This window comes from Anguilla anguilla, chromosome 11 (assembly GCF_013347855.1).
Source record: "Anguilla anguilla isolate fAngAng1 chromosome 11, fAngAng1.pri, whole genome shotgun sequence".
Taxonomy (NCBI): domain Eukaryota; kingdom Metazoa; phylum Chordata; class Actinopteri; order Anguilliformes; family Anguillidae; genus Anguilla; species Anguilla anguilla.
The window spans coordinates 32,759,723-32,785,795 of record NC_049211.1 but is presented as its reverse complement, the minus strand read 5'-3'; the positions used below and the strand labels follow the sequence as shown (position 1 = coordinate 32,785,795).

Sequence of the window (26,073 nt, the reverse complement as noted above, 5' to 3'; positions counted from 1 at the left end):
GAGCGCTTGTTGAGCTGCTAATTAGTACAGTCAGGTGTGCCAAATTAGGGGTGAAATGAAAACCTGCAGGATGGTAGGTCTCCAGGAACAGGGTTGGTTACCACTGATCTAGAGATGCAAAAGAATTTGCAACAATTTCATCCAAAAACATTTTATTTCTGCTTTAAATGAGAGGCGGTAGTCTGCTGTCTTTGTGCATTTTTCCCTTTGTTCAGACGGGGGGAGGTACAGAGAGAGGAGTGATCACACTACAGAAAGCTCCATGGCGAAGAATCAAACGCTCAGCTGTACTGAGGGTTTTTTTTACATGGGTTAAAAATCAGCTGCCACACAGGGCCACAGTCTCCCCACCTTTAATCTTTTCAGTGACACATCTTGGGTGTATCTGAAATAGCAGCCCCCTCCATCCCTCTCTCTCTCCCTCCCCCTCTCCCTCTCTTCCACTCCCCTCCCTCACTCTTGCCCTGCCCTATTACACTGATCTGTAATCACTACTTGATTGACTAGGTGAGGACTCCGCCATATTGTTTTCACCTGCTCTATAGATTCACTGTAGGAGACACAGATGTGGCCCGAGAGCTTTTTGGAGGCAGACCTAGAAGAGACAGAAGCACCTTCCACTTCCTGTGAACCCATATTTTATGTGGAATCAGTCACCATTTTGCTTGGGGGGGGGGGGGGGGGGGGATATTGAGATTATTCCATTCTTCCTTCCCGTGCGTCTCTCGTCTCATTCCGTGCGCCTCTTACGCACGTCTTACACCGTGCGTGTACTAAAAGGCGCCCTCCTCCCTCGCCCTTTCCCATGAGCCATCAGGACGGTTCCCGCCATCTGTCAGTGGCGTTTCTTTGATAAAGGAGCATGCTTGACCGTGATCAGTACGTACCACTGCCAAAGTGCGGATGTTAGCGGAGTGCGTTTGCAATCTTTCGAGGAGAACTGAGGCTTCATTGGATGAGAACAAATTAGGTGACAAAAGAAAGGGGCCGGACAGTACATTTTCCTGCATCCATGTAACCTGGTAGCATTTCAGGCCGCAAAGAGGGAGGAGAGATCTCTCAACAACGGAAACCAAGAATGGAATGGCACATGTCTACATCGGCGGGCGCGCTGGTCAAACTCGCCAGCACGGTAAAACTTTCCAGCGTGAAACAATTTCAGAGGTGGAACCGGTAATTTGAACGGGACGAACCTGTCTTCGCCAGATTTCTTTGAACGCCATGCTTTGACTGTTTTTGATAATCAAGCGCATTTTTGTGCATTTCTGCCGTATCGGTTGCATCCAGAAAGAGAGAGATCCAGGAGCACAGGTTAATTTCCAGCCGCTTCCCCGCTGATTGAATTCAGTTTGATTTGCGGCGCCGCCCACATTTATTGATTGAATCCAGGCTGATTTCCAGTCACTTATCACGTTAAATGAATCCAGATTCGTTTCCATTGACTCCCACATTGATTGAATCCAGGTTGATTCATATCGGAGCTCCTGCAAGAAGCTCCTGCCAAACAATCTAAACAAACAGCAGCCAACCGAGTTGCTTCGGGTTTCAAAATTCTCATTTATAGAGCCAATATTTTCCACCGAGCATGGCAGTTATTTATTTTTTTTTTTTACTCGCGGAGCTTCAAATGTTTCCCACTTACCCTCGACATAATTCAAATGTGAATCGCGGATTTGACTGAATATTTAATTAAGTGAAAAGGCAGATGAGACGAGTTGTTAATAAACAGCTCCATAGGAACTGGGTGCTGAATGAGCCATTCAGGCTGTAATCACGGCTCTTCTTCTGCGGGGCTGCGTTTCTGAGCAGAAATGAGATGGAGAGAGGGAGAGGGCAGAAAGGAGGAGGGGGGGGAGAGGAGAGAAAAGGGAGAGGCATGGGAGAGAGAGCAAGAGAGAGAGAGAGGGAGAGGGAGAGAGAGGGAGAGAAAGAGAGAGAGGGGGGAGGAGGTGTCCTGTATGGTAATGCAATTTGCATTTGTTAAGGAAAGAGGAAAATTGCAAACACATTTCCAAGCAAAAGGAGATTACGGAAGCCTCCTGCTAAATTCAGAATCTACAGAGAACATTGTGCATAATTCATTTAATTAATCCAGCCTCTTTAGTGTGCTTTCTTTAGTAAAAGTTCCACTTTTATTTCATTTCTTTTTTTTTTTTTTTTTTACTTCAGAAATACTCTTGATTTAAGTGTTAACCAACTCCAGGAAATTCAGGCTCCACCTCTGTCAATTTGCTAAATCTTTCCTGAAAGCGAATTTTTGTAAACAAGGTAAAATTATTTGAAATCATGGATTCATGCACAATTTTTTGCTTACAGAGTAGATAAGGTCCATATTGGATTCATATGTACTCTGTTAGAGTTGAATGAACACTGGACATTTTACTGTGTGGATGGCATTAACGGGAACTTTCAGTAAATCAGAATTTAGAATACAGTGCTGTTAGGAATGTTTAATGGACAATAACTGCATTGCAAGCCATTTAAAGTATGTTAAATTATTGTTAGCGGTTAGTCAGCATTAATACATTAAAGCAAAATATTATAATATATATATTATATTTTTCATATTTATTATTTTATATATTTAAGAAATCAGCAGCGTAACCAGCCAATAATCTGCACAAGGTAATATTCACCTAAGATCCAGCAACTTGTTTTTATCCCCTCTAGGAGACAAGAGTCTGATCAAAATCTCAAGAACCATATATTCTATAATCTATGCTGAAACCTACACTAAGAGGGACATTCAATAAAATACACAGTATTTTTGAAAATGTTTTCACTGCAACATTGTGTCATCCAAGACAGTTGTACTATGACCCAAAAAAAATTGAAACACTTCTTTTCAGAAGGATATGCAATACAGGACCTTTGCGTGCTAGACATCACTGTAATTTTACAGCTAGACATCGCTGCAATTTTTAAAGTAGGAAAAGAGTACTTTGCTGTACTATGAGCTCTATGCTTTTAAATCTGTAATAACAGCTTGGGTTCTTATCCTATGTGTAACAATGGGCAGACCAACTGACGTAAAGGGAACATGATCGGTTTCAAAGATCTTCAGGCTGTCAATATAAAACGAATAACAATTGAACTGCCAGTCAAAAAGGACTCCAGCTTGAGGAGAAATGGGCTAAAAGTTTAACGGGTAGCCGTACTGGCAACCTGGCCTTTCTGCTGATAGATGCGTCACAAGCAAATGCTTTCCTCATTTAAATGTTTTAATCTTTCCCCCCAATGAAAACACACTTAGGAGGTACTGAACCCCGTCCCCCGTCCCCCGTCTCCACGGAAAGCAAAAAGTGCAGCCGAGTCCTGCATTGAAAACACTCGCTTGGGGTTGCCAGAGTGAGCCCCTGCTTGGTCTCCCCCAAAATGTAGAGGATTTCTCAGTTCATGGGGTGCATTTGAAGGGACCAAGTCTTGGAGGAAATGGTAGAAGGGGGGTTTTAAAAGTAAAAAAGCGTGGGTGGGGATGTGGTGAGAATTTGCGCAGGAGTCATTTGAGGACGTTGTATTGTTTTTACAGTACAGCATGAGTCTCAGAGGACCTGCGTCAGAGCTACCCTGCACCCGCAACCCCCCCCCCCCCCCCCCCGTGCCTCATGTTTTGCAAAGCTCCTGGCTGCCTGAAAGGCAACCCCTTGCACAGGTTAATTTCTGCTCTCACAGAAAGCCTGCCTTCTGCTCAGAATTGCATGTGTGGGGTGTGGGGTGTGTGGTGGGGGGGGGGCAGGGGGGCGGGCTTAATTCGGTATGGTCCTGTCACGGCACAGTCCTCGCCGGGCCTGCCCCTCCCCCGAGATTAGCTAGAATTCTCCATCTAATTTATCACTGCCATATCCACACTGACCCCCGAGCACGCATCAGACAGGCGCACGTTACCTTGGAAACCAGGCTGGCTCTGTACGCTGCCAGGGCCTTTAGGTACTCCTTCTTAGCGGCTTCAGTCTTCCTCTTGTACGCCTGTGAGAAAGCAAACAGGACAGCGGTCATATTGGTGTGTGTGTGTGTATACATGTATGTGTATGCTTGTTTTTGTGCATGCGTGCTTGTGTGTGCCTGTGTGTGCACATGTATGTGTGTGTATATGTGTGTGTGTCTGTGTGCATGTATGTTTTTGTGTGTGCGTGCTTGTGTGTGTGTGCATGTATGTTTGTGCATGTGTGTGTGCGAATCTGTTTGTGTGTGTCCGTGTATGTGTGCATGTGTCTGAATCTGTGAGCTTGTGTGTGTGCATGTATGTTTTTGTGTGTGAGCATGTGTTTGTATGAACACATATGTTTGTGTGTCTGTCTGCGGATGCGCATGTATGTCTGTGTGTGTGTGAGAGAGAGACAGAGAGTATCAGTGAAACAGAGGACATGGGATGACAGGCACAGTAAAACATGTTGCTGAGTTAAAGCTACTATTATAGAGTGCATTTGACTCCTTTTGGATTCATATACTGTAGCTCAGTTAGCACAGCCGAGGCCACCACTCACAGGCAGCGTAGTGTAATTTTGGTATAAATGAGTGCAGTGGTGTCGCTTAGAACTTACAACCCCTTTTTTTGGCTCAGACTGGTCCTTTCTGTTTTAAAAGTGTTCTGAGGGGTCATTAAAAACTGGGAGAAAAATAAAACAGGGCCTGTTTCTGTCCTCCCTCTCTCCTGGGGACTTATTAAACATTACACACACACATAAAAAAAGACGAAGCCCTAAAATAATTACTTCTTACATATCAATTGCCTTTCTGTTCACTTAATGTGAAGGCAAGTCACATCTGTATATTTGGGCCTAGGTTAGCAAAACGTATGGGAAAAGAAACCTCCACTATGAAAGAGGGAAGTCTCGAGTTGAGGTGGATTTTAAGCAAGGTCATTGTGATTGCCACGATTTTATTCTGTACCATTTCATCTATGTAGTTCCCCCTTAAAACAGAGAAGTAAAAAAATATTTGTACATAAATAAAACAGTAGACCAATTCATAATTTCATATAAAAATTGAGCCCTTAACAGTCTTGAAATAGTTTAAATATTAATAGATCTACTCTGCCTGTAACGGTTACTTTAATGAACTCCAGAACTACTCTCTGCTGTTTTCGTTTCAAGCTTAATGCAGCTAAAAATTCGAACAACAGCATGATATACATACAGCACTTATTTTGTACTTTGTATCATTATCTCGATGTTGTAGCTTGTCATCCCTCCTAGTTTGACTTAGCATAGGTTAGGTCAGAGTCTAATGTTTACTGAGTGAACTGGACGTAATGCGTTCATGGCTATGAATAACTACATAATGAGTACTGTACCTTATCGGACCTGTGTTTTGTAGTTGTTCCAATGACCTTCGTTATGCACTTACTGTACGTCACTTTGGATAAAAGCGCCTGCCAACTAGAAGTAATGTAATGCATGTATGTAAGGGGGTGGCAGGTGGCAGGTGTGCTGTGACGAAGCCCTAGCTCCACCTGGGTGTCCCCCTCTTGCCACTCCAAAGAAGGCGGCCAAAAGTAAAAAGAGACAGCGGCTTCTCTGTCGACCTTTATCTCCAGTGCCGCGAACCGCGAAGGTGGGAGGGTGCGAGGGAATGGCCTCTTTTACGAGCCCCTTTGAGCAGGAGAGCTGGCGCAAGCCCGACTATCTTTTTTTCTCCCGGCTCGGCGAAAACGGTAATTAAACCCTGGAAAATCCGCCCCGCTGGTGAGACACTGTCTCTCCGCAGGAGAGGAAGAAAAAAAAGGAAACACCCAGATCCCAGGGGAATTAAACACATCTGAAAAAAAATAGAAGGGCGAAAAACCCCTGCCATTTTTAAGGCCCTTTCCAACTTGATGCTGAACACGGTTGTGAGTTCTCATTTTATCGCTTCCTATAGCCAATACGGCCCAGTAAGTTTCTGCAAGGAAGCTAGCAACAAAGACGTTAGCTATTCCTGCTGGAAGCAGGTAGTGAAACCACCTATTAAGTCTGATTAATATGAAAATGAGCACAACCTTGTATGCATGCAGGCAGCTTTAGATCTCTACCAATAGTAGCTGGGGAGTTTCCAGCGTAGCTTACATGTTTGTAAGCTATGTAGAAGTCTAGTAGCGCTAGTAGAACTCTCCTTGCCGGTTGACAGTTGTTAGACAACCAACTAGCGTCATATTAAATGAATTTAAAGTGAAATGTTTGGATTTGCCAAAAGTCACAAAAGACAGGAAATTTAATTGATCAGCCCTCACGCTAACATCAGATTGCCCGCCATCAAGGAGCAGGCCTGGTTTTGAATGATAGATATAGCATGTGACATTGTGAAACATGTTTGACATGTTGATGGGGGTGCGGGGAGCATCATGCACTGATGAAAACTTCAATCAGTGGTCCTCAATCAATGGATTAGTAAACTGGATCGCTAACGCAGTTATTTTCTACAATCTTCCAGACCTGCTGTTTCCAGAGGTAGCAAGGGGAGAGCAAGGAGATGGAGGTAGAGAGGGAGACAGTGGAAGAGGAAGTGTGACAGGTAGGTGGAAAGCGAGCTAATTTCAGCATGTCTTCCATTAGCATATAGTATACAAAATATAATATTTTATACCTCTAAACACCCATGATATCCCTTGCGTGCGTGCGTGCGTGCGTGCGTGTGTGTGTGTGTGCGTGCGTGTGTGTGTGGTATGTTGTCAGTCATTGAGCCAAAAGGTTTAGTGTAACCCTGAAGTGAAAAAAAAAAAAAATTCACCATCTAAAATGTAAAACAAAGAATGTGTATAGGTCTACTCTACGAAAATGTTTACACCTATGCATCGAGGTTCTCAAAAATTTCAGACCCAAGCAAGGCACGCTTGTAAATAATTTCCATTTCCACGGCTCCCCAAAATTACATGCAGCCTACACCTTATACACGTTTTTAAGTTATAAAAAAACTGCTCACACTATGAACTGGTGAGAAGCCTTGTAAATCTGCAGACAGACACTGATGAACATGTCAAAAAGTATTAAATCTGTTTAGTGCGACATTACTTTTTAGAAATGGCACGTTTCGCTTATTTACTGTAGCGTAGTTGTTGGCACAGCAGCCTCTCCCACAGGAGATCAGGGTTGGACCCTTACCAGATCCCTGCGGTTACACTTTGTTTCGCTTATTTATTTATTTGTTTTTATTTATACAATAACGCATCAAGCTGCTTGGCACAAATACTACGAGCTATATCGGCAAACATGCAAACGGCAGCACAGCACACAGAGATTACTGAGCACTACACTCAGCTGACGGTAGGTAGCACTAGTGGACCCTGTGGCTCTCCGGGAACAGAACCTGGCACCCCTGTCCTGGACAGCCCCTGAAAAAAAGCCAGCCCTGCTAAGCTAGTGGCCGGGGTGCTACTGTACATCAGACATCACGGGGGTCTGCGGAAATGCCTCGGGCAGGAAGGGGTTAACCAGTGCCTCCGCTCCTGACTTCTCGACACGATTCCCCCATTAGAGCACAGAGCCTTACTCATCTCAATAGCTCATCCTCCACCGCACCTGCAAATCAACGGCCTTCACCCCCCCCCCCACCCCTCCCCTCCCCCTCTCCTTTCAAAGGAAGGAGCTCGAACCCCTCTCTCTCTCTCTGAGCCAGGAAACAAAAGACAGCGGCTAAAGGCATCGTTGCCCAGTGAAAAATGCGTATAATAGTAGGGGGAGGGGGAATAAATCCATAAATCCATGATTACGCATTAGATGCACAACATGGTTAAAATGAACATGGCTCACGTAAAAACGGGCTACGTAAAAACGAGGAATGCAAAAAATAATTCTTTAGAAACAGAACAAGGAAAAAATGGAGACATACTGATATATGAATTGTGAATGTACCCGAACAGTATGTTCTGTGTGACGTACGCTTTTAGAAAAGGGAGCTGAATGCCTTAAAAGGCCCACGCTCAGAGTCAGCGAAACACAGCCTGTAACCCCCACCCATCTTTATATTTATTTTAATAGATGGTCGATGGGTTACAGAGCTCACGTGGGGAACCGGTCATAAAGAAGGAAAGCTTTTGCTCTTCCATAAACACCGTGAGACGTGAATTGTGGGCCAGGCCTCCCACGTAAAAAGCTGCGCTTCTAATACGACTGCGTAATTGAAAATCTGAGCGGTTAACGGGGACCGCGAGGCCCGTTTGAAGCTCGCCGCTCGACGCGGGGGACGCGTTCGGCCGGCGAACCGCGGCGGTGAAATATCCGAGAGCCAGCCGCGGCGACTGGAGAGACCCGCCAGAGCGACGGCGGAAACCCCGGAGAGAACGAGGGCTGTTAGAGAGAGAGAGAGAGGGAGAGGGAGGGAGAGAGAGAGAGAGAGAGAGAGAGAGAGAGAGGAAGCCGGAGCCCCACACATCCCACGAGCCGCTAATCGCTGTGGGCGACACCGTTTATCAGAGCGTCTCGGCGCGGAAACGTCTTTGTTTTTCGAAATAATTGCCGATCTCCCGAGGCACCGCTGTCCTCCCGGTATTTAACGGTTCAGCTCACTGTTGGAAATAAAATCACAACGAACGCCGCAGCTATTTTTCAATGAGCGCTTACGCTCGTACTAAAACACCACCACGCCAATTTAGCCTGCGAGCAACCATTCGTCAATTGGAAAATGGAGTCTTTCTCATGAAGCGTCAAGGAAGCCTCCTTAAAAGTTTCTCATTAAATGCAGCTAGTGCTTAGTCCTAATGAGCTTAATCTGAGACCAGGGCTCATGCATATACATTTCTGCAATTAAAAGGAGCGTTCATCAAATCCAATATACTGTACTGTTTCTGAAAAAGTGTCAAAACCAAATGGCAATTAAAGATGTATATTATATATACTGTATATATATTAAAAAAAAAAAAAAAAAAAAAAAAAAAAATATATATATATATATATATATGTATGTTTCAGTGGTCGAAGATATCCACACAACCAGCATGTGAAGGCCTGACCTTCACTGTAGCATTAAATCACATCTCAATGTTCTTCTTTCATCTACTGCAACCCACCAATCAGATGTATCGTTCACGTTGAATGCTGATGGTTTCAATAAACACCAGGCCCCTCCAGGAGGGAGGTGGGGGGGGGTTGACTCCGTTACTTCTGACTCTGTGATAACTCCCCGACTCACTTCCCCCTGAACATTTGTACAAAAGCAGCTCATTTAGCTAGCTCACATCTGGTCTGAACGCTGCATTAGCTACACTGATTTTCACGCTCCAAAACCCGTCCGCCTTTTATCAGCACTGAAAGGCCTGGACGGATAAGCGCTCTGCGTCTTTATAGTGTTGGAAAAGATGCATCAGGTGCGCCCGGCCCTCTGTAAATTCTGTGTGAGTGCAGGCCTTTGTTCTGTGCCAGCAGTAAAAAACACCTGGTTCAACTAATTGTGGCCTTCAGTCAAAACCTTGATAAGTAGAAACAGGTGCTTTAGCTCAGGGCTAAAAGACTGCATCCACGCTAGCCCCTATTGGCTAAGCAGAGGCACCCCTGATATATCTTTTTTATTTGTATTTTTTTGTGGAGAAAGACAATAAGAAAAATAAGACACGGGTTGAATAATCTAGGCTATGGTGATTTATTTGTGCAACGGTGAGAAGGATGGTTGGTCACTAATTACAGAAAGGATAGAAACATCAGCTGCATAAGCTGTTGGATGAACCTCTGTCCATGAGTTAAACAAGACTAATTGGGACAAGGCTTTGAAAGCCTGCAGTTCATCTCATAAAAGTGGCATAGGCTCTATCAGACATCCCCCACATGGCTCATTTGAAGATGGGAAAACTCCCAGTATAAATATAGCCTGCCCCTTCTCTGACCTGTCACATTCACGGTGGGATTGCACCTGCCATCTGCAAAGCCTTATGGTCCTGCAGCCCCACCCCCATCCTCAGTCATCCCAGCCTAGCCCCCCCCCCACACACACACACACACACAGAACACACAAGCTTGAACATCCTATTGCATATTCCTTCATCCACTTATTAGCTGCCATTTGCAAATATCAACACTGCTTGACTCCAGGTGCTACGAAAGAGGAGAACTATGGGATGTCGGGGTACAGTGTTAAGATGTATCGCATCTACACCTAAACAGGTGCAAGAATGATGAAACACAAATGCAATGGACAGTTTTATTCTCCAGTAAAAGTGGAAATATCTTTAATGCTGTTGCTGAATCCAAGTCCATTTTGAGTGGAATGCTGCGTTTATCTTAACTGCACCATTAAGTTGAACAAATTTTACTTTCTGTATTGGGAAGCCTGCAAACCTACTCTTCCAGAGGTCTTTGTATTGACCACTGGCATTGAAGGAGTTAAATTAATTATTAAAAAAAAGAAATCCGATTGGACCATTCTCTTAACATGTGGCCTTGAGGGAACTGAAGGGCGAGGTGATTGCTAATCTTGCATTCTCTGCGTGATTGAATCGCCCTGGCAACTGATATAAATAAAACGTGTGGAAATTGGGTCTTCATGTTGAAGGAGAGACACTGTGAAGACACAGCCTAGGTCAGGAGAGAATGGACAGCTCAGGAAAGAGCACACAGTCAGCCCGCTCTCCAAAACGCTCCCGCTTAGAGAGGTTTTCGGGGAAATCTCGCAGGAAGATGACAAATTCGGATGATCGACTCTGGGCGGGCTGAACCTCATCACTGAGTCAAGGGTCTGGATTCTATCTCCCAGCAATGAGGAATGCGCTTTGTATTTAACTATCAGCTGTAGCTTAATGGTCAGGCTTATGCTTCTGTTTGCTTCATTTTGTCAAATGGACTGTTAGCTGAACAGTCGCTCAAATGGGCTAATATGCTGTGCAGGAAACTTTCAAGGAAGACGCACTTTCTTAATTAAATGAGTTATTCAAACTTAATGACAAAGTGCATTTTGGTTCGATTCAGTCTGGCTAAAGGTTCCTCCATTTTGCGTTTTGCAAAATGACAGATGCTTCATTGACAATCTACCTATCACTGTGGTAGCACTGGTCTGTGCTATGGCACTTGTTCAGCTCCTCTAGCAGTCTGTGAGCCCACATGGCATTGTACTGTAGCTTTTCTCTGGCAGGGATTAGGGAAATAAAATCACGCATTTTAATGAGAGCCCAGGGACCTACTCTCCTTCTACGATAATCCAGTCGGTGGGTCTCATTTATCAATATTTTCGTAAAACCGTGTGTAATTGTACACGGAATCGGAAACGAATGAACAAATTCCGCCAGATTTATCAAACGCTATAGATACAGCTTTTTCTTCCCCCCGCATCCACCTGCATCTATTGATAAATGCCAATCAAAGAGCATCTACAGAACGTGTGATTAGCCTAAATTTATGCCCCTAAAATATCATATAAGGAGCTTGGAATTCCATTGCAGGCATGGCTGATAAAAGATAAAATGAAAATAAAACTTCTCTGAAGCGGAGATTGAAGTGCTGTTAATGGAAGTACAAGCCTAAAACATATTTTATTCAGTAGTGTAAGCACTAGAGTGTCAGGGCTGTGAAAGACTAAAGGCTGGCAAGATATAGGGGAGAGACGCTATACAGTAAATGTAAAGCTCGACAAATGTAACACGGTGAATAACTTAAGGTACAATCCAGCTATTGTAACCATTTCATGTGTGTAGATGTGCAACTCATTCCTCTAGCACCTCCCAAAAAAACGAAGCAATGTGATAACCTTTGTGGGGAATATTTCCCAAAAAAACTGTTTTTAAACTACCTTAGTAGAAAGTTGTTCCATAAGTAATTTAATGTCTTTTAACCTTTCTTGTTCTTTTTAGCTGCTAGACAGAAAGAGTGGCTAACGTGGAGAGAAAGTTCTAGGTGGAGGCAGAGATTGTATTTGCACGTCTATAGCAAGTAGCATTCGGTGACTGTCTACATATTCTTGACGACTATGAAGAAGAAAACTATTTTTGCCATCTGTCATCATCCTATAAATGTGTGAAAAACAAAAAGTACATCAGTATACAGAGAAGAAATGACACGTACATGAAAATTTGTTTATACATCAAAGGTGCTGAACTGCATTATACTGGTACAACTACAATGCAGACTGACGGTGAGAAATATGTGTTTCCTGTGCATTTAACTGTTTAGCAGAGACATTTAAGTAAACATTGGGTTATTTGTGGAAGTCTGTGAAATGTGCACGAATGAGTGAAACTCTTGAGGCCCAATAGCAGACCTGTGAAAATCATTAACTTAGGAACGAAGGAACTGAACGAAGAACTGTTTCAATGGACGCCAAGCATTCACAAATCAACACTGCTAAGGCCATGGGCACATTGCTAAGGCCCGGCTGTTGTCGCACTGCACACCTGGGGCTCATTTTCAAAGTCTGCTGCCCTATCCTGGCCATGCTAATGACACAAACCCTGGCCAAATTAACCCACTCGAGCTAGATTCACTTATTAAGTTTAGCTACTGAACGTATTTCCGTGAACACCACCTCATACCCTTAAATCTGGCATGAGAGCCATTGAAGGAAAAACTGAAGCCCACCACGGTGGTGGCATCAAGTTCAGAGTAACATGACCAAGGATGTTCTCCTCCTGTCCTTTGGAGGAGATGTGCAGTGTGATGTCGGCATCACACAAAAGCTTTCTGTAAGTTTTGAACCAACTATGGCTGTTGAGTTAGAGGAGGTTTACAGTGAACAGAGCTGAATAAAAAATGTAAATGTGTGTAAGAAAAAACACTGAAATGAACATGCATAAGACGCGGTGCAGGAAAGACCCTCCACAGCTGTGCATTAATCACAGCCGCCCAAGAGTCCCCACGGGAACAGCCTTGTCATCAGGGGGCGACGCAAAGTGCTTAACGAGGCGTTAATCGAAAGGGGCGGGGCTCACCTGCTTTTGCTCCTCCCCCAGGCTGTCCCACATGGACGCCACGATCTTGGAGACGTCCCCGAAGGTGGCGTTGGGGTTCTGGCCCTTGATGGCGGCCTGGGTGTCCCTGAAGAAGAGCGCGTAGGCGGAGACGGGCTTCTGCGGCTCGTTGGGGTCCTTCTTCTTCTTCTTCTTCTGCGGCTTGGGCTTCTTCATCATCTCTGATGAGGGCCGCTTCTCCCCGGCCATCTGTGGATCGTACGGACAGACAGATGGACGTTAACACCGGGGTGGTCTCAGGTCTCCTCTCCTGAGATACATCCACAGGGAGGAAAATAACAGCACAGCCACGCTTACTTTGACAAATGCAATGGAAGCATCACATTTGATGATTTACTTTATAAAAAACAATGCTTTGTTCTAAACTTTGTTTTAATTTGTCCTACGTATGAGTAAATAACATAAGCATGGACTACAGTGGCACATCTCTACCACCAAATATTTTTTGCTCAGGTTCAAGGAGCTTGTTCTTAAGCCAAAGGTTCTTGTAAGACTGAGGAAAAACATTTCTTAACTCTATGAAACGACCTTAAGCATGCGTTATGGTTGTCCATCGCATGCAATGACTTCTGGGAACGAATAACTTGCAACAACTAGCGAAGCGATAACGCTAGCTTCTAAGAGCCATGTAACAGCGGCCTCTGCCCACCACCAAAACGCGCCGCCTGTCTCGAGTTAGCGAGAGATAAAAAAAAGTTTACACCTCTGCACACGAGGGTCCCCGCAGCAAATCAAAACTGGCAGAGAGCAAAACAGACAGGCTTAGAGGTTTACAACGGATTGACAGGCGCGACTTGACACTCAAAAATGAGTTTGGAGGCCTAAAGCGGAGAGGGGAGATATATGTTGACAGACAGACGCCGTGGGAGACACCTCCGCACAAGAAGACAAAGGGAGGCCGCACTGCCTAACCACTCTCTGGAACCACGCAGGGCTACAACAGTCAGCTTAAACCGTGAAAACACCAGGGGTTTAAGATGGCTGAGTTTACGCGGCGGCGTCGAACGAGCACCCGATAGGACGGAAACGTTGCACCGCGACGAACGCGTTCCGCGATGCATCTCTATTCGCATTCTTCTTTTAACGGGTCAGCAATTCAGTGCTAGCGCTAGCAAAATAACCAGACATCTGTTCCGTAACAGAGCGGTTGCCTAGTCAACATCAGTGTTCAGTCCCAAGGTTAATACAGACTCCTGGCAGTGTCTTAGAGAGTAACTTCTATTTGTTGACAGTCATCAGTTTTTTCCCCCCCTCAATCTCAATGCTGGAGTCCAGTGCAAACATTTAGTGACCCCCCTCATGGAGAAATCCCTAGTCTGGACATATCCTCAAAGCGGTTGTGAATGCCTTCAACAAAAATAAGCATTCCTGCACGCATACTGCCCTGATACGCAGACACCAAGTGACATTTTCATTTCTGTAAAAACGGTCAACTCTTCCTCAGTATCTGAAAGCGCAGCTCGCATGAATATTAAATGTGTGGTTGCGTGACCTTTTCACCACAGAGAGAGACAGCATTAAATTCCATAATATAGGCATTTAGAGAGTCAATCGCATTCTGCTATTTACACTCCGTATGTACATACATTTTCATATATAAATCCAGATCATGAAAAATATATACACAGACACAGGTGGTTCTCAGACATACTGGTCCAATAAAAATAGTCGTTTTATAAATGTATTGTTTTGCATGAACAACGAACTGCCTAAAATATAATCAGCAAAAAGTTGTTTGCTGTTTTGTTACTTTCCGAAATGGAACACGCTCTTCATTGAAGATAGTAGTTAAAAAACGACCACGATACTCAGTCCTCCCGCTATTGTTTCTGATTAGGATGAGTAGAAAGTTGAGAAGACGACAGATAAGGAAGAAATCACAGCTCAGCAGGCACCATGGTGGGGATCAAATCCTGCCCTGTGTTATTGGAGGGGGGGGGGGGTTGTATATGGTGCTAGAGTCAGCTACCCTAAGAACTGTGCCATGCCTTTTGTGAGGACGACTCATTTATAAAGTATAAAGTACCTTTGAGGTGCAGGAAACTGAATCAGTTTGTGTACGAACACTAGCTCAAAGCAAGCTGGACTGCAGTATCTTCTGAAGAACCTGTTTCGAATCAGCACCGTACAGATCTACCTCATCTGTTGTCAAGTACAGAATCAGATTTTAAAGCACTGAAGCTTACTCACAGCACACCTGGTGCGTTAATTAACGGGGGTGTCTTTCTTCCTCTCGGTTTTGTGAATGCATCAGCAGAACGCTGTGAACGCCGTAATCTGATTTGTTCTGTGAGCAGGTGGAATCGTCCTATCTTACCCGCTTCGGAACTGAAGTGGGCGGAGTCCCGGCCCGATTAATCTGCAGCTCGATGTACGTAACCGCGATGCAACAACAGCCTAAGCGTCATGCTCGTTGACAAAGTTTTCATACCCTGGCAGGCTTTTGTGTCTACGATGAAGGTGTCTTCTAAAATGGAGGCCAGACATATTTAGCGGGCTGGAAATACCTTTCACCATCATGACAATCAGTGTACAAAACTACATTTCCTCACATTGGAAACAATGCAGAATACACCATAGCTAACACATCTAGATGAGATTTTAGTTGCAAAAGTAAAGCTAGAGAAATCCAACACACCCGTAAACTAGCAAAACGTCATGGTCTTATATTCCCTAGTGATAGGAGATCCTTAAAATGGATATAGAAACAGAAATGACAGAAATGAATAATGGATTATTTACCGGCCTTGATAACCAGGATCTCCTTCAAAAATATCACAATATGTATCTCCTATTCAGTGAAAACAAAATACATCTCTCCAAGTTTATATGGAAAAATACAATCATATCAGCACAGATTCAGGAGGGGGTGGGGGGACTAAGGACCTGGACTCGGCAAAATCTATTGCTTATTCAGACTTTTAATATGCAATTTAGGATTGACATCTCTAGAAAATTGCATTCCTTAGAAATGGGATTTAAAGACATGCATCCATCATAATGAATGAAGAGGTACAGCGATGAGCTCGCTCTTAGAAAATGCATCCGCGCAAATCCCGCTGCTTTCTATGCGGGGCCTTTATGGACAGAGATGTCTGAGAGAAAAAGCAAATCGTCGTCCGCGGCGATGTTGACAGGCACCTTTTGGGATGAACCTGTGGTTTGGCAGCTCTTTGCTCCCTCTGCAAGGTGAAGTTAGCATGTACCTCTGCACATCCCGACGCAACCTTACATTTGGAATTGTATTCAGGAAACAGATTCAATGAGAAAGACCATGCATCTCGGGGCACCCCGAATGCAACACGGACCTTCTCCACCCTGGCTCCCCAGTGGTGGAACGAACTCCCCGTTCCTCTACGAACCGCTCGGTCACTGTCCATTTTCCACCGTGGTCCGAAGATCCATCTTTTCAAAAATTGTACCTGGACTAGCTATCGCTACTCTGCAGGGCACTCACAATCAATGATTGCTCTAATCATTTGAATCCTAATGTGTTCCAGTAGCACTTTTATGTTACACATGTATCTCCATCCAGCACTTGTATTGCACTTGTATCGTTATCTTGATGATGTAGCTCGCTGCATTGCCTCCTAGTTTGACTTAACATTATTCTCTGACCTAGCCTATGCATACTGTGTGAACTGGACTTAATGTGTTCATGGCTATGAATAACTGTTACATAATGAGTATTGCACCTTGTGGGACCCATGTTTTGTAGTTGTTTCAAAGACCTTCGGTATGCACTTATTGTACATCGCTTTGGATAAAACCGCTTGCCAAATAAATGTAATGCAACAATAATTCAGTCATATACTGGAAATTATAATGTATTATAATTTAATAATACTTTATAATATATAGGTGGACCCTGCATATATTCTTCATTATGTCCAAATATATTCATAGACATTATATGGGAGATATTGACAAAATTTATTCACAGGCCAGACATTGTTATATATTGTCAGAAATTCTGAAACAATATATGCATAGACCATATATTGCTATATATTATCAGATATATTCCAGCCCATAAATAAGTATATATTGTGAAATTTACTGATATGCAGTGTATTTAAGACCATACATGGTAATGTATTGTGATTCATTCTTAAATCTTAGCTATTAACAAGAAATTGAAAATTGCTATATATTGAAGCTCAGTAAATGCTAAATATACTTTTGTTATATGAGGGATGCCCCCCCCCCCACCCCCACTAACACAAGATTACACAGAAGTTGACATTGAGACACTTCCAGGTTGGTAAAGACAAGGCATTGATGGTTTTAAAATGCTTTCCTGCCTGCAAGCTCAAGCTCTTTCAGTTCTTTCCCAGGGAGAGTGTGTTTTGAGAGCGTTTGCACAGTCCCAGGTGTGTCTGGCTTTGGTAAGAGTGTCCACAGCCTATTTCTGCATACACTAGGGGCAGTGCTTCAGCTACTGCAGGGACCTCTCAGTCATCACAGCACATTAATACTTATCTCAATATGCATGTGAATCTATGCTGAACGAGCACAGTAGTACAGTACTTTTTCCTTTTTGTCATTACCACTCATTCATTTCTGTAATTGCTATTTATTAAAGAATTGGCTTTATTGGATTAAATTAATTGGATGTCATAAAGGCCTACGTATACCACCGTAGGCCTAATGTGCAAAAAAGAAGGCTGCTACTTTTATGAGCTTAAAGTTTTAAAAAAAGACAATGGAAAGATGTATTTTAAATGATAGAGATGGTATTAATACCATAAAGTGAATTCCCCTCACATTTATGATTTAAGAGCTGGCCACTCTACAGATTGCACCAAACAGTACCCCCAAGCTTAGTTTGACCATATTTTAAGCTTTCCACATACAATGACAAAAAGCAAATAGGTTCATAAAATGTTAAAACATCTGTGTCAAGAAAATGTAGTTTCTTAAGTTATACAATTCCTGCTTCATTGGATTTATATCCAAAATAATTTATATTGGAATTATAAAGCTTGATGTGTCCTTTATCTCCTCTGAAGAGACAAAACAACATTTTATATTTTAAGTAAGCCTGCAGATCTAGTGCAGGGTGAAACAACTACACAGAATCTCAGCAGAAATCTCTGGAATGCTTCATTAAAACCTGGCGCTGATTAATTTCAGCGAGTTCTGTATGAGAAATTAAAAAAAAAAATAAAAAAACATACAAATGGAAATTTACTTTGGTTTTGCCAAACAGAAAATTAATGAAAAGCTATTTCACAGCAAAGAGGAAGCTCCTCCATCCCCACTTCCTCCTATTTCACACCACGGTTATATTATTCCTTTTTTTTTTTTCCTTTTTTTTTGAGTGTGCGGTTTCATTAAAAAATAATCATCTTCCCTTTTATGCAATGAGGCAAAAAGTGTTTGAAATGGCATCTGCTCATTCTCCCTTTGATGTGAAAGCTGAATAAATTGGTGGGAAGCTAATGGAATGACGCACTGAAAAGGGAAATAATCTGCGGGAATAATCATTTATATTTATATACCCCTGCAGCACGCTACGCGGCGAGGTGCCTGTCAGGAGACGAGAAACACCATTTTGTGAAAGTGTACCATTCCGGGGAAAGCACATCGCGGTCTTCTGGCACGTAGATGCTGATAGATCCGTAGCAACGAGAGAAACTGACTCTCTGGCCCAAATATATAGGCTGGCTCTCGGTTGGGCCCACCCCTGCATTAAGAGAGAACCGGACGTCATCGTCCTGACGTCGCGTTTTAATGAGCGCTGCGGAGCGGACAGTGATTTGTCGTACGAATCAATTTGATCAAATCAGCGAGGCTACGAAGGTTTTTGAAAGCGCTCTTATCTGGTTAGCTAGAGTACGTCAGCCTGTTAGCAGAAGCGCTCTGGGTCTCGTGTGAATTCGAGTGGATGCTTCTTTTCATCAGCATCTGGTTCCTGGAGCTTTTTATTCTTGCCTTCTTCCAAGTATTTAGCAGAACGCACTGTTATTCAAAGCACTGGAATAAGAGACGGGTCCAGGCAAATGAAATGGTATACCGGGAGGCAGCCTATCCAGTTGACACTGCATCCAGGGCTGATTAAACACACGCCAGCCATTATGGGAACTACAACTACCAGCACAATGCAACCACTGTTGCTGGGTGACATCCAACCAGGGTTTGCACACAGGTCCTCTGTGACATCACTGTGCAATTAACCGCGGATCACATTCGCTGCAACACAACACTACCTAACAGTAACATAATAGTGTTCTGACGAAGACATTCAACGTGTTGTAATGTTACTTTCCTTGAATTCAAATGAGTCAGAATAATAAATGCTTTTCTGTAATCCAACCGTAATGCCGTATCCCCAAAGGCATGTTAAAATCTATAATGTCATGACAACATAACAAGACTAAACAAAGTGCTTGCACACCTCTTTTCCTACGTATGGGCATTTGGTAGTTTAGGAGAGCAGGTAGAGAGGACCTGAAGTACCGTGTGTTTCTGTAAGTGGATTCTACTTAAACTCCACATTTATCTTGACGGCCACGTGGTCATTAAAAAAAGAAGAAAAAAAATTCTGCAGCTTCCAGTCAAGAAGGGACCCAGTAATTTGATTTCAGACATGTTTGGAAGGAAAAAGCAAACGCAACAGAACCGGGAAGAACTCATTTGTTGTATCCACTGAGAGAGAAACAAACCTCTGGAGGGGAAAAAAACAACACTAAACCAAAAACATGATGCACAATGACATCGCAGTAGTTAGGTGCACTCCAACAACGCACAGAAGCGAATGCCCAACGTCCCACGTGTCCTGAGAGTGTTGTTTGTTAAAAATAACAAAATCACCAATCAGGAATTTCAGGAGCATGTACAATTTACAGAGGTGAACACTAGGTGTCACTGTTCAGCCTCTCTGTGGCGAAAGAGGTGAGCAACAGTACCGACAATTTATCTCACTGCATTGCAGGTGCTCAGATGAAATCCAGAAAACCTCCTCCACGAGTTTGGGGGCGGAATAATCCGCACGCCGGCGATATTACGCAACGCGCCGGCGTCGAGCGCGCACGCCGCCCGCAATCAGGTCCGCGCGCGGGGCCGTCCCCGCGGACGTCAGATGTCACAAACTAATCAGCGCCCCGCCTCGCTGTGGAACCGACTGATTGGACGTACTCCCCAGTCCGGTGAGACAAGGAGAGAGGAAAACCCCTCTCGTCACCATAACACCCCACCCCCCCCCCCCCCCACATTTTTTTTCTTGCTGCTGAAACAGGAAGGAGCGTCATGGCCTGGCACAAGCGTTCCAAATTCACCCGGTGAGACGGGAGAGGCCAAGAGCGGAGGGCGAGTTCGGAGAGCTCGAAACGCCGACCCTCTCCACAAGTTATGCGCAGCCAATATGGCTCCTCCCTCAAGTTATTTGGTAAACAGGCCGAGTTGCACATTTTTGAACTGGCAAACGCTTCGGGCAGATTTGCTGGGCAGTTTTTGTTTCGCGCAGAAGCTAAGAAACTCTTAAACAACAGCCGGCTGAAGAGGATGGAGGCAGGTTTCCCAACTCTCGTTTGGATATAAATTTGTAAGAAACCTGCCCTGATGTGTGGTCGTACTAGTCACAGGGGAATGGCCAAGATGCTGTGATTGTCGAGCAGACGGTTGTGTATTTTGATGTTGTGAAAAGGGGGATATTCCACAGATTGCATACCAGCAGGAATGCTGGGTGGAGATTCATATTTATATAAAATGTGAAAAGGTTCAGTTTTGGGATTAATAAGAAGGTTTCTGTTGACAGTGAGCAGCAAACTGCGTGAAGTCCGTTTTACAAATTTGGTGCATTTACTTTATTCAGTTTCATTTGGCTGAACTCTCTTAATTGTCCACTGCTTCCCCTTGTTTGTTTTTGTTAAGGGGCCAAGCCCTGGGCGCCACCTCCTGGACGGGACCAACATTGCCACTTGGTAGGTCAAAATAGTATTTTTGCCATACACTGCAGACCCTCACACCCCTCCCCGTTTTTAGAAAAGAAAAATCTTTCCACTCTTGTACCTTGGTATGGCAATCAGTTTCCTCTTCCTGGGTGGAGCCGGAGGGGGAGGGCGTGGCTGATTTACTTCCTGGAGGTGAGGGGGAACCGTAGGGAGGGGCACCTCGCAGGCCAATCTGAGAGCTCAGCTGGGACAGAGCGCCCATGTGATGGGCCAGTATCCTAGGTGATCGGTTTATCAGGGGGCTCTGATGGGCGGAGTCAAAATGCAGACCATCTTGGCGAGCCATCTCCTGGATCTGGGGTGAGAGAAGAAGAGGAGCTTTACTAAACTTTCCCCGTCTCCAATTGGCCGCTGCAGAACATGTGACCTCCTGCGGAGGGAGGGTTTTGGGGGAGGGTCTCATTTTTCTGTTTGGCGGGAGAGCAAAGCATTTTGGGTTTTGGGGTGGGAACAGAGCTGTGGGCCTTTGGGTGAACCAAACTGTACCCAGCGTCCCCTTCTGGTCTTTGTGAAAACCAAATGGTGTGAAAACCCAGGGCTTATCAAACAGAGGGAGGCAATGGAGCAATGTTTCTACACACAAAGAATTTAAGTGATAAAATGAGGCTCCGTACACAAAAACGAGCAAGAGATGAACCCCACGTCCAGTTTCACCCCGGTATCTCACCAGCACACTCTGGAACTCACACACTTTCTCACCAGCACACCCTGGATCTCCCGCGGTTCCTTACCAGCGCACCCAACAACTCTAGCGTCTAGCATGCAGGGGCTAACAGCACACTTTGCTGCTGAAGTGCCAGGAGGATACATAACCACACAGGTAGAGAGTTCATCAAACTACAGCAGGTCAAGGATCACCGTACGTACAACTGGTAGCGTAGAGTTGTATGTAATCGCAGAAAAAAGTAAACGCATTCCACTCTGTCCTTGGGGAAAGTCCCACATGACCTATGAGTGATGGGTTTACGGGATCTCCCAACTCCTGGATGCCACCGGTCCTGCACAAGGAATATAGAACCCCCCAAACCCTGGTGCTGAAACCATCTCTCAGCACATCTATCTCTCCCAAAATCCACCTTAGTTTTGTTACACTGACTGCGGAATGAAGGCGGTGGATACATGGTGATGTGTCAGAATGAATTCAGTCTAGGTGAAAACAAAATGAAAGCTCACTACCCTCCACTGAGACGACACTGTATAAGCCTCATCAATTCCTGAACTTCAAGCCCAATCCACCATTTTTTTACTACTTCCTTGCAACATCTTCCCGAAATCTTTCCCCCTGAGGGATACGAGTGGCAGGCCAACTTAGGAACGCCCCCTTTTGGAGAACGTATCAGCTGCACCTTTCATTTCCAGCCATTTTTTAAAAACCGATTCAGTTTGTAAGTTTTTTTTTTTTTTTTTATACACCGAAAGAACAAAATTAGAGGGTTTAAGTAAACCCTGCTGAGCCTGTGAGAGTTGGCATCAGCGTCGCAGTGAGACGCACGCCAGCGCCGCCGTGCCCGGCATCACCGACCTCTCGGCTGCTGCCGGGGCGTTTGCGTCAACGCGCATCGGCTAAATTACACGCTTATTAATAAAATAAAAAACTGCCATCAGTTCTTACGTTTGGGTCCCGACAGCACAGCACAGCCCACCTTCGTGCTCGGGGTGGGGTGGGGTTTGCGGTGGGGGGGGGTTGGGGGGGGGGGTATTTTCCGCGGCGACCGCTACATTAACGAGCCGAACGGAAGAGCTAACTAATCAGCGCAAATTGCCGAGCCGCGCCCGGCGATTCGTTAATCTGGCGAAACGTCGGCGAGTAAAAAAACTAATTAGATTAACACCGCGCTAACAAGACGGGGCTGGGAGGCCCCCGCAGACCTGATCTTAATAAACAGCGCTAAAAGATTGCGCGGCGCGGGGACCGGCGTTCGCAGCTTTTTTTTTAATTGGCCCCAGTGGGTCGCCGGTGTAAAAACGCGGCGGCAGAGGCTACGAAAGAAAACCGAAATTTTTTTTTTTTGCTACCGCGACCGGCTACGTTTTTTTTCCAGAGCGCCGCATTTTCCCCTGCCTCTGTGGCCGACAACAAAAGGGCCCCCGATCGAACAAAAGCATTCCTCCTCCCTACATTTCACCCTCCCCCTTCCCTCCCCCCCCCCCCCACCCAACATTTAAATAATAATTCAGAACGCCATCGCTCCAATTTCCAAACACGTTGAAGTGGGCTTTGGAAAAAAAAAAAAAAATCCATTAATTTTCTATTTTGTGCAGAGAAGCCCCCTTTTTTTGTGGAGGTTTCACAAACCAAGAAGCACTGAAAAACCAATTAATCAAACATGAATGGCCTATCGTTGCCAGAGACCGGGCTATTTCCATAGCAACAGCCTCGGGGTAGAATCCTCACCCTTTAAGCTGGGCCCATAACGTCTCTCCACAAACAACACAAACAGGCAGCTGAGGGAGAGGAAAAGAACCAGACCGGGATGTTTTATTTCCCGCAATAAAGTGCTCTGAAGATTAAGGTATGGGGAGATTTTAGGAAATGAATAAATAACAAGGAGACCCAGTTCTGTTCTCTTTATCGAAAGAGAACCATTTATAGCTTTTCAGCCAGCTTTGATTCTCTTCAGTTTCTCTCCTGTCAGGCGTTCTGATGGAGAGGTTAGTTTAAATTCTGCCTTTCCTGCACTCTCTGTTCATCTAAATGCTTTTTTAAATGCTGACAGCAGCATTGATCAACAGATCTAAGGAGTCCAGGCAGGTAACACTGGAGAAAATGTTAAAGAAACACAAATCATCTCAGCTGTGGTTGAAGCTGCCTCCTCTTTTATGGTCTTAATTTTCTCCATAGATATCCCAGAAAGGACCTTTTTTTGCATGTGTGTGTGTGTGTGTGTGTGTGTGTGTGAGGAGGAAAAGAGTATAAAAACTGAGGGGGAAAAGAACAAAAAATCCTGACAGGTCATTGCCCGTATTTTCAAAAACCTTTAGCAGGCTTTCACTCTGAGCCTTGACATGGATCGACATAATCTCAAATTCCATCGTCTTCGACAACCTTAAAGTTAAAGCAAGCCAGTGTGTCGAAACTCCCAGTTTGCCGCATACAGCACCCAAGGAGGCAGCAGGCTTGCTTCTCCACGTTTGAGCTTTTCAGAGCCCTGTCTCTGGCTGCTGCTCTCAGCTAAAGCAGGCCATGTGACTGCTCTACAAACATTATGGAAGAATATTAGAATGGTTGTTGGTTGCCATAGGTACTGTATGGTAATCGCTCGATGATGTCATCTGCAGAAGGGGGAAGGGGAGGCTGATGTCTAGGCAACTTGCTTTGTTAGACTCCCCCGGTGCATTGCTCGTCCAGGTTGAAAGGTGGCAAAAAGGTAGAGTTTCGGTCCATTGCCAAGCCTGGAAGCGCTTGTTTTCCCCTCGCAAATGTTTCATTTAATAGTCTGAGGAACATTTCGGCGCGACACGGAACACGTCCCACGGGACTGACCACCAGCACGCTCCCGTGTGCTCCACGCGTGCACACGGACCGGCGCGTGCGCAGCCACATAGACACGGATGCAGTAAAGCACCTATCATACACATATTCACGTCGGGTCTAATTTTGATGTATTATTCATTGCTTTCCGAAAAAGGAAAGTTAAAGATTGCTTCCTTGATTTTGCAGCTGGTCGCATTTTTTCCATTATTATATTTGAGTATATTTTGCCTGTTATGACCGTAGTGATTTTTACAGGTCGTCAGTATCTTATACCTTTTGATACATCATTATACATACAGTCAAATCCCCTTCTTTTGCACCAATGAGGACCATAGTGTATCAGTTAATCATTGTGTTGATCTTAATGTAAATACAGTGCAATGTTGAGCATGAAGCTAAAATAAAGACTAAAAGGCAATGTGAGTTTACCTGCAGATATATTCCAAAAATTGAATAATGGGAAGCCATGATCAGTGTTTTCATCCCATCTTTTAAAATATTAATATCAGGTGTAATTGTGTTAATGGGGAAATGTTTAAATGTGATCACTTCCTTTTATAACAGATTCATTTAAAAAGACACACTTTAAATAATGACACCATGATAACCGTGCACTTACGATTTCAAGATGAACAAAAAAGTGAGAGATTAATCAGAACAAAATTAAATATCCACTTAGTGAGGCAATTTAGGAAATACTGTGGTGAGAAAAGGTTGCTAAAACAAAACGACATGTACTGCCCCAAACTGTATTTTCAGTGTAAACGTGCGAACGTGCAAATTCAGCACGTTCTTCTATTTGTACCAAGCACTGAGCAAAAGCACTGTTTTAACTGGAGCATATCTGCATTTACTGGGATGGTAAGTTATGTCTTGGCGGAGTGGTATGCCCCATACCTATACAGCATCTAGAGTTTGGCACTTCGCAGGGTTTCCTACAGAAATAACCCAAATGACCACAATCTCTCACCGATTAAGAACATTAACTTCTGTATCTTCTGACCACAGCTGCCAGAATAGGTAGATATTGCACATAATTAGGCTATGTAGGTTCAATACTTTTTTTTGGCAAACCATGTGTCAATATTTCATAGTTAGATGTTTTTCCTATGTATACATTATTTACACAGTGTTTCTTGTGCTAACTACTTTTTAAATAGGATATCATAGCAACCTTGCAAACACCACATTTTAAAATTAATGTTAGCTTGGCATAGCTTGGCATAGGACCATCAACCAACATACAAACAATTAGTAGGTCTATCATGTATACAATAACCCATTAGAAACACACCATAATCTATTTAAAAACATGACAAACACTTTCATTTATTTGTCATTGCCTATGTATTTATATAAGAATGTACGTGTGTTTGCATGTATGTATGCATGTGCTGTATGCATGTCTCTCTCTAGATTTAATTATCTCATGGTTAATACATTTATATGCATTAGTATCATCAGTTACCCACAACAAACACAGTACAAAAATAAACGATATGTCAACAAAAACACATTTTTAATGCACAAAAATGGCAAGTTATTCACACATCTAGGCCTGCCATTAAAAGTATTGACGTGGCCAAAATGAGGCCAAGCTACAACGAACGATATTGTTTTAGCTCACGCAAATTAAACAAGCGGCATTCCAAAGCAATGATTGCTTTCAGTGGCAAAGCACATGGCAGGTGACTCATTTTGGGGGGCTGTGCACCTGCAACCCCGTTTAGTCAAGGAATATTTTCTGCACTCCGTCTGTGTGTCCGACCAAGCGCTGTCCCTGC

General features: G+C 44.1%; 1 protein-coding gene and 1 long non-coding RNA gene across 6 annotated transcripts in view; one reads left to right on the top strand and one right to left on the bottom strand.

The window, feature by feature from the left end:
* Window positions 1-26,073, bottom strand: part of LOC118207882 (TOX high mobility group box family member 2-like) — a 131,945-nt gene that overhangs the window by 3,810 nt on the left and 102,062 nt on the right. For 3 of the 5 annotated variants that reach the window (XM_035382041.1, XM_035382042.1, XM_035382045.1), the window contains exons 4-6: window positions 20,873-21,109; window positions 12,821-13,048; window positions 3,886-3,966 (exon numbers count right to left, since the gene is read on the bottom strand). In XM_035382041.1, the coding sequence (XP_035237932.1) occupies window positions 3,886-3,966; window positions 12,821-13,048; window positions 20,873-21,109 (546 nt within the window). The remainder of the gene's footprint in view (window positions 1-3,885; window positions 3,967-12,820; window positions 13,049-20,872; window positions 21,110-26,073) is intronic. The other 2 variants (XM_035382043.1, XM_035382044.1) reach the window with 1 other exon arrangement.
* Window positions 1-26,073, top strand: part of LOC118207883 — a 137,309-nt gene that overhangs the window by 20,665 nt on the left and 90,571 nt on the right. The window contains exons 3-4 of the long non-coding RNA XR_004761477.1: window positions 6,409-6,489; window positions 20,735-20,784. This is a non-coding gene — a long non-coding RNA (uncharacterized LOC118207883). The remainder of the gene's footprint in view (window positions 1-6,408; window positions 6,490-20,734; window positions 20,785-26,073) is intronic.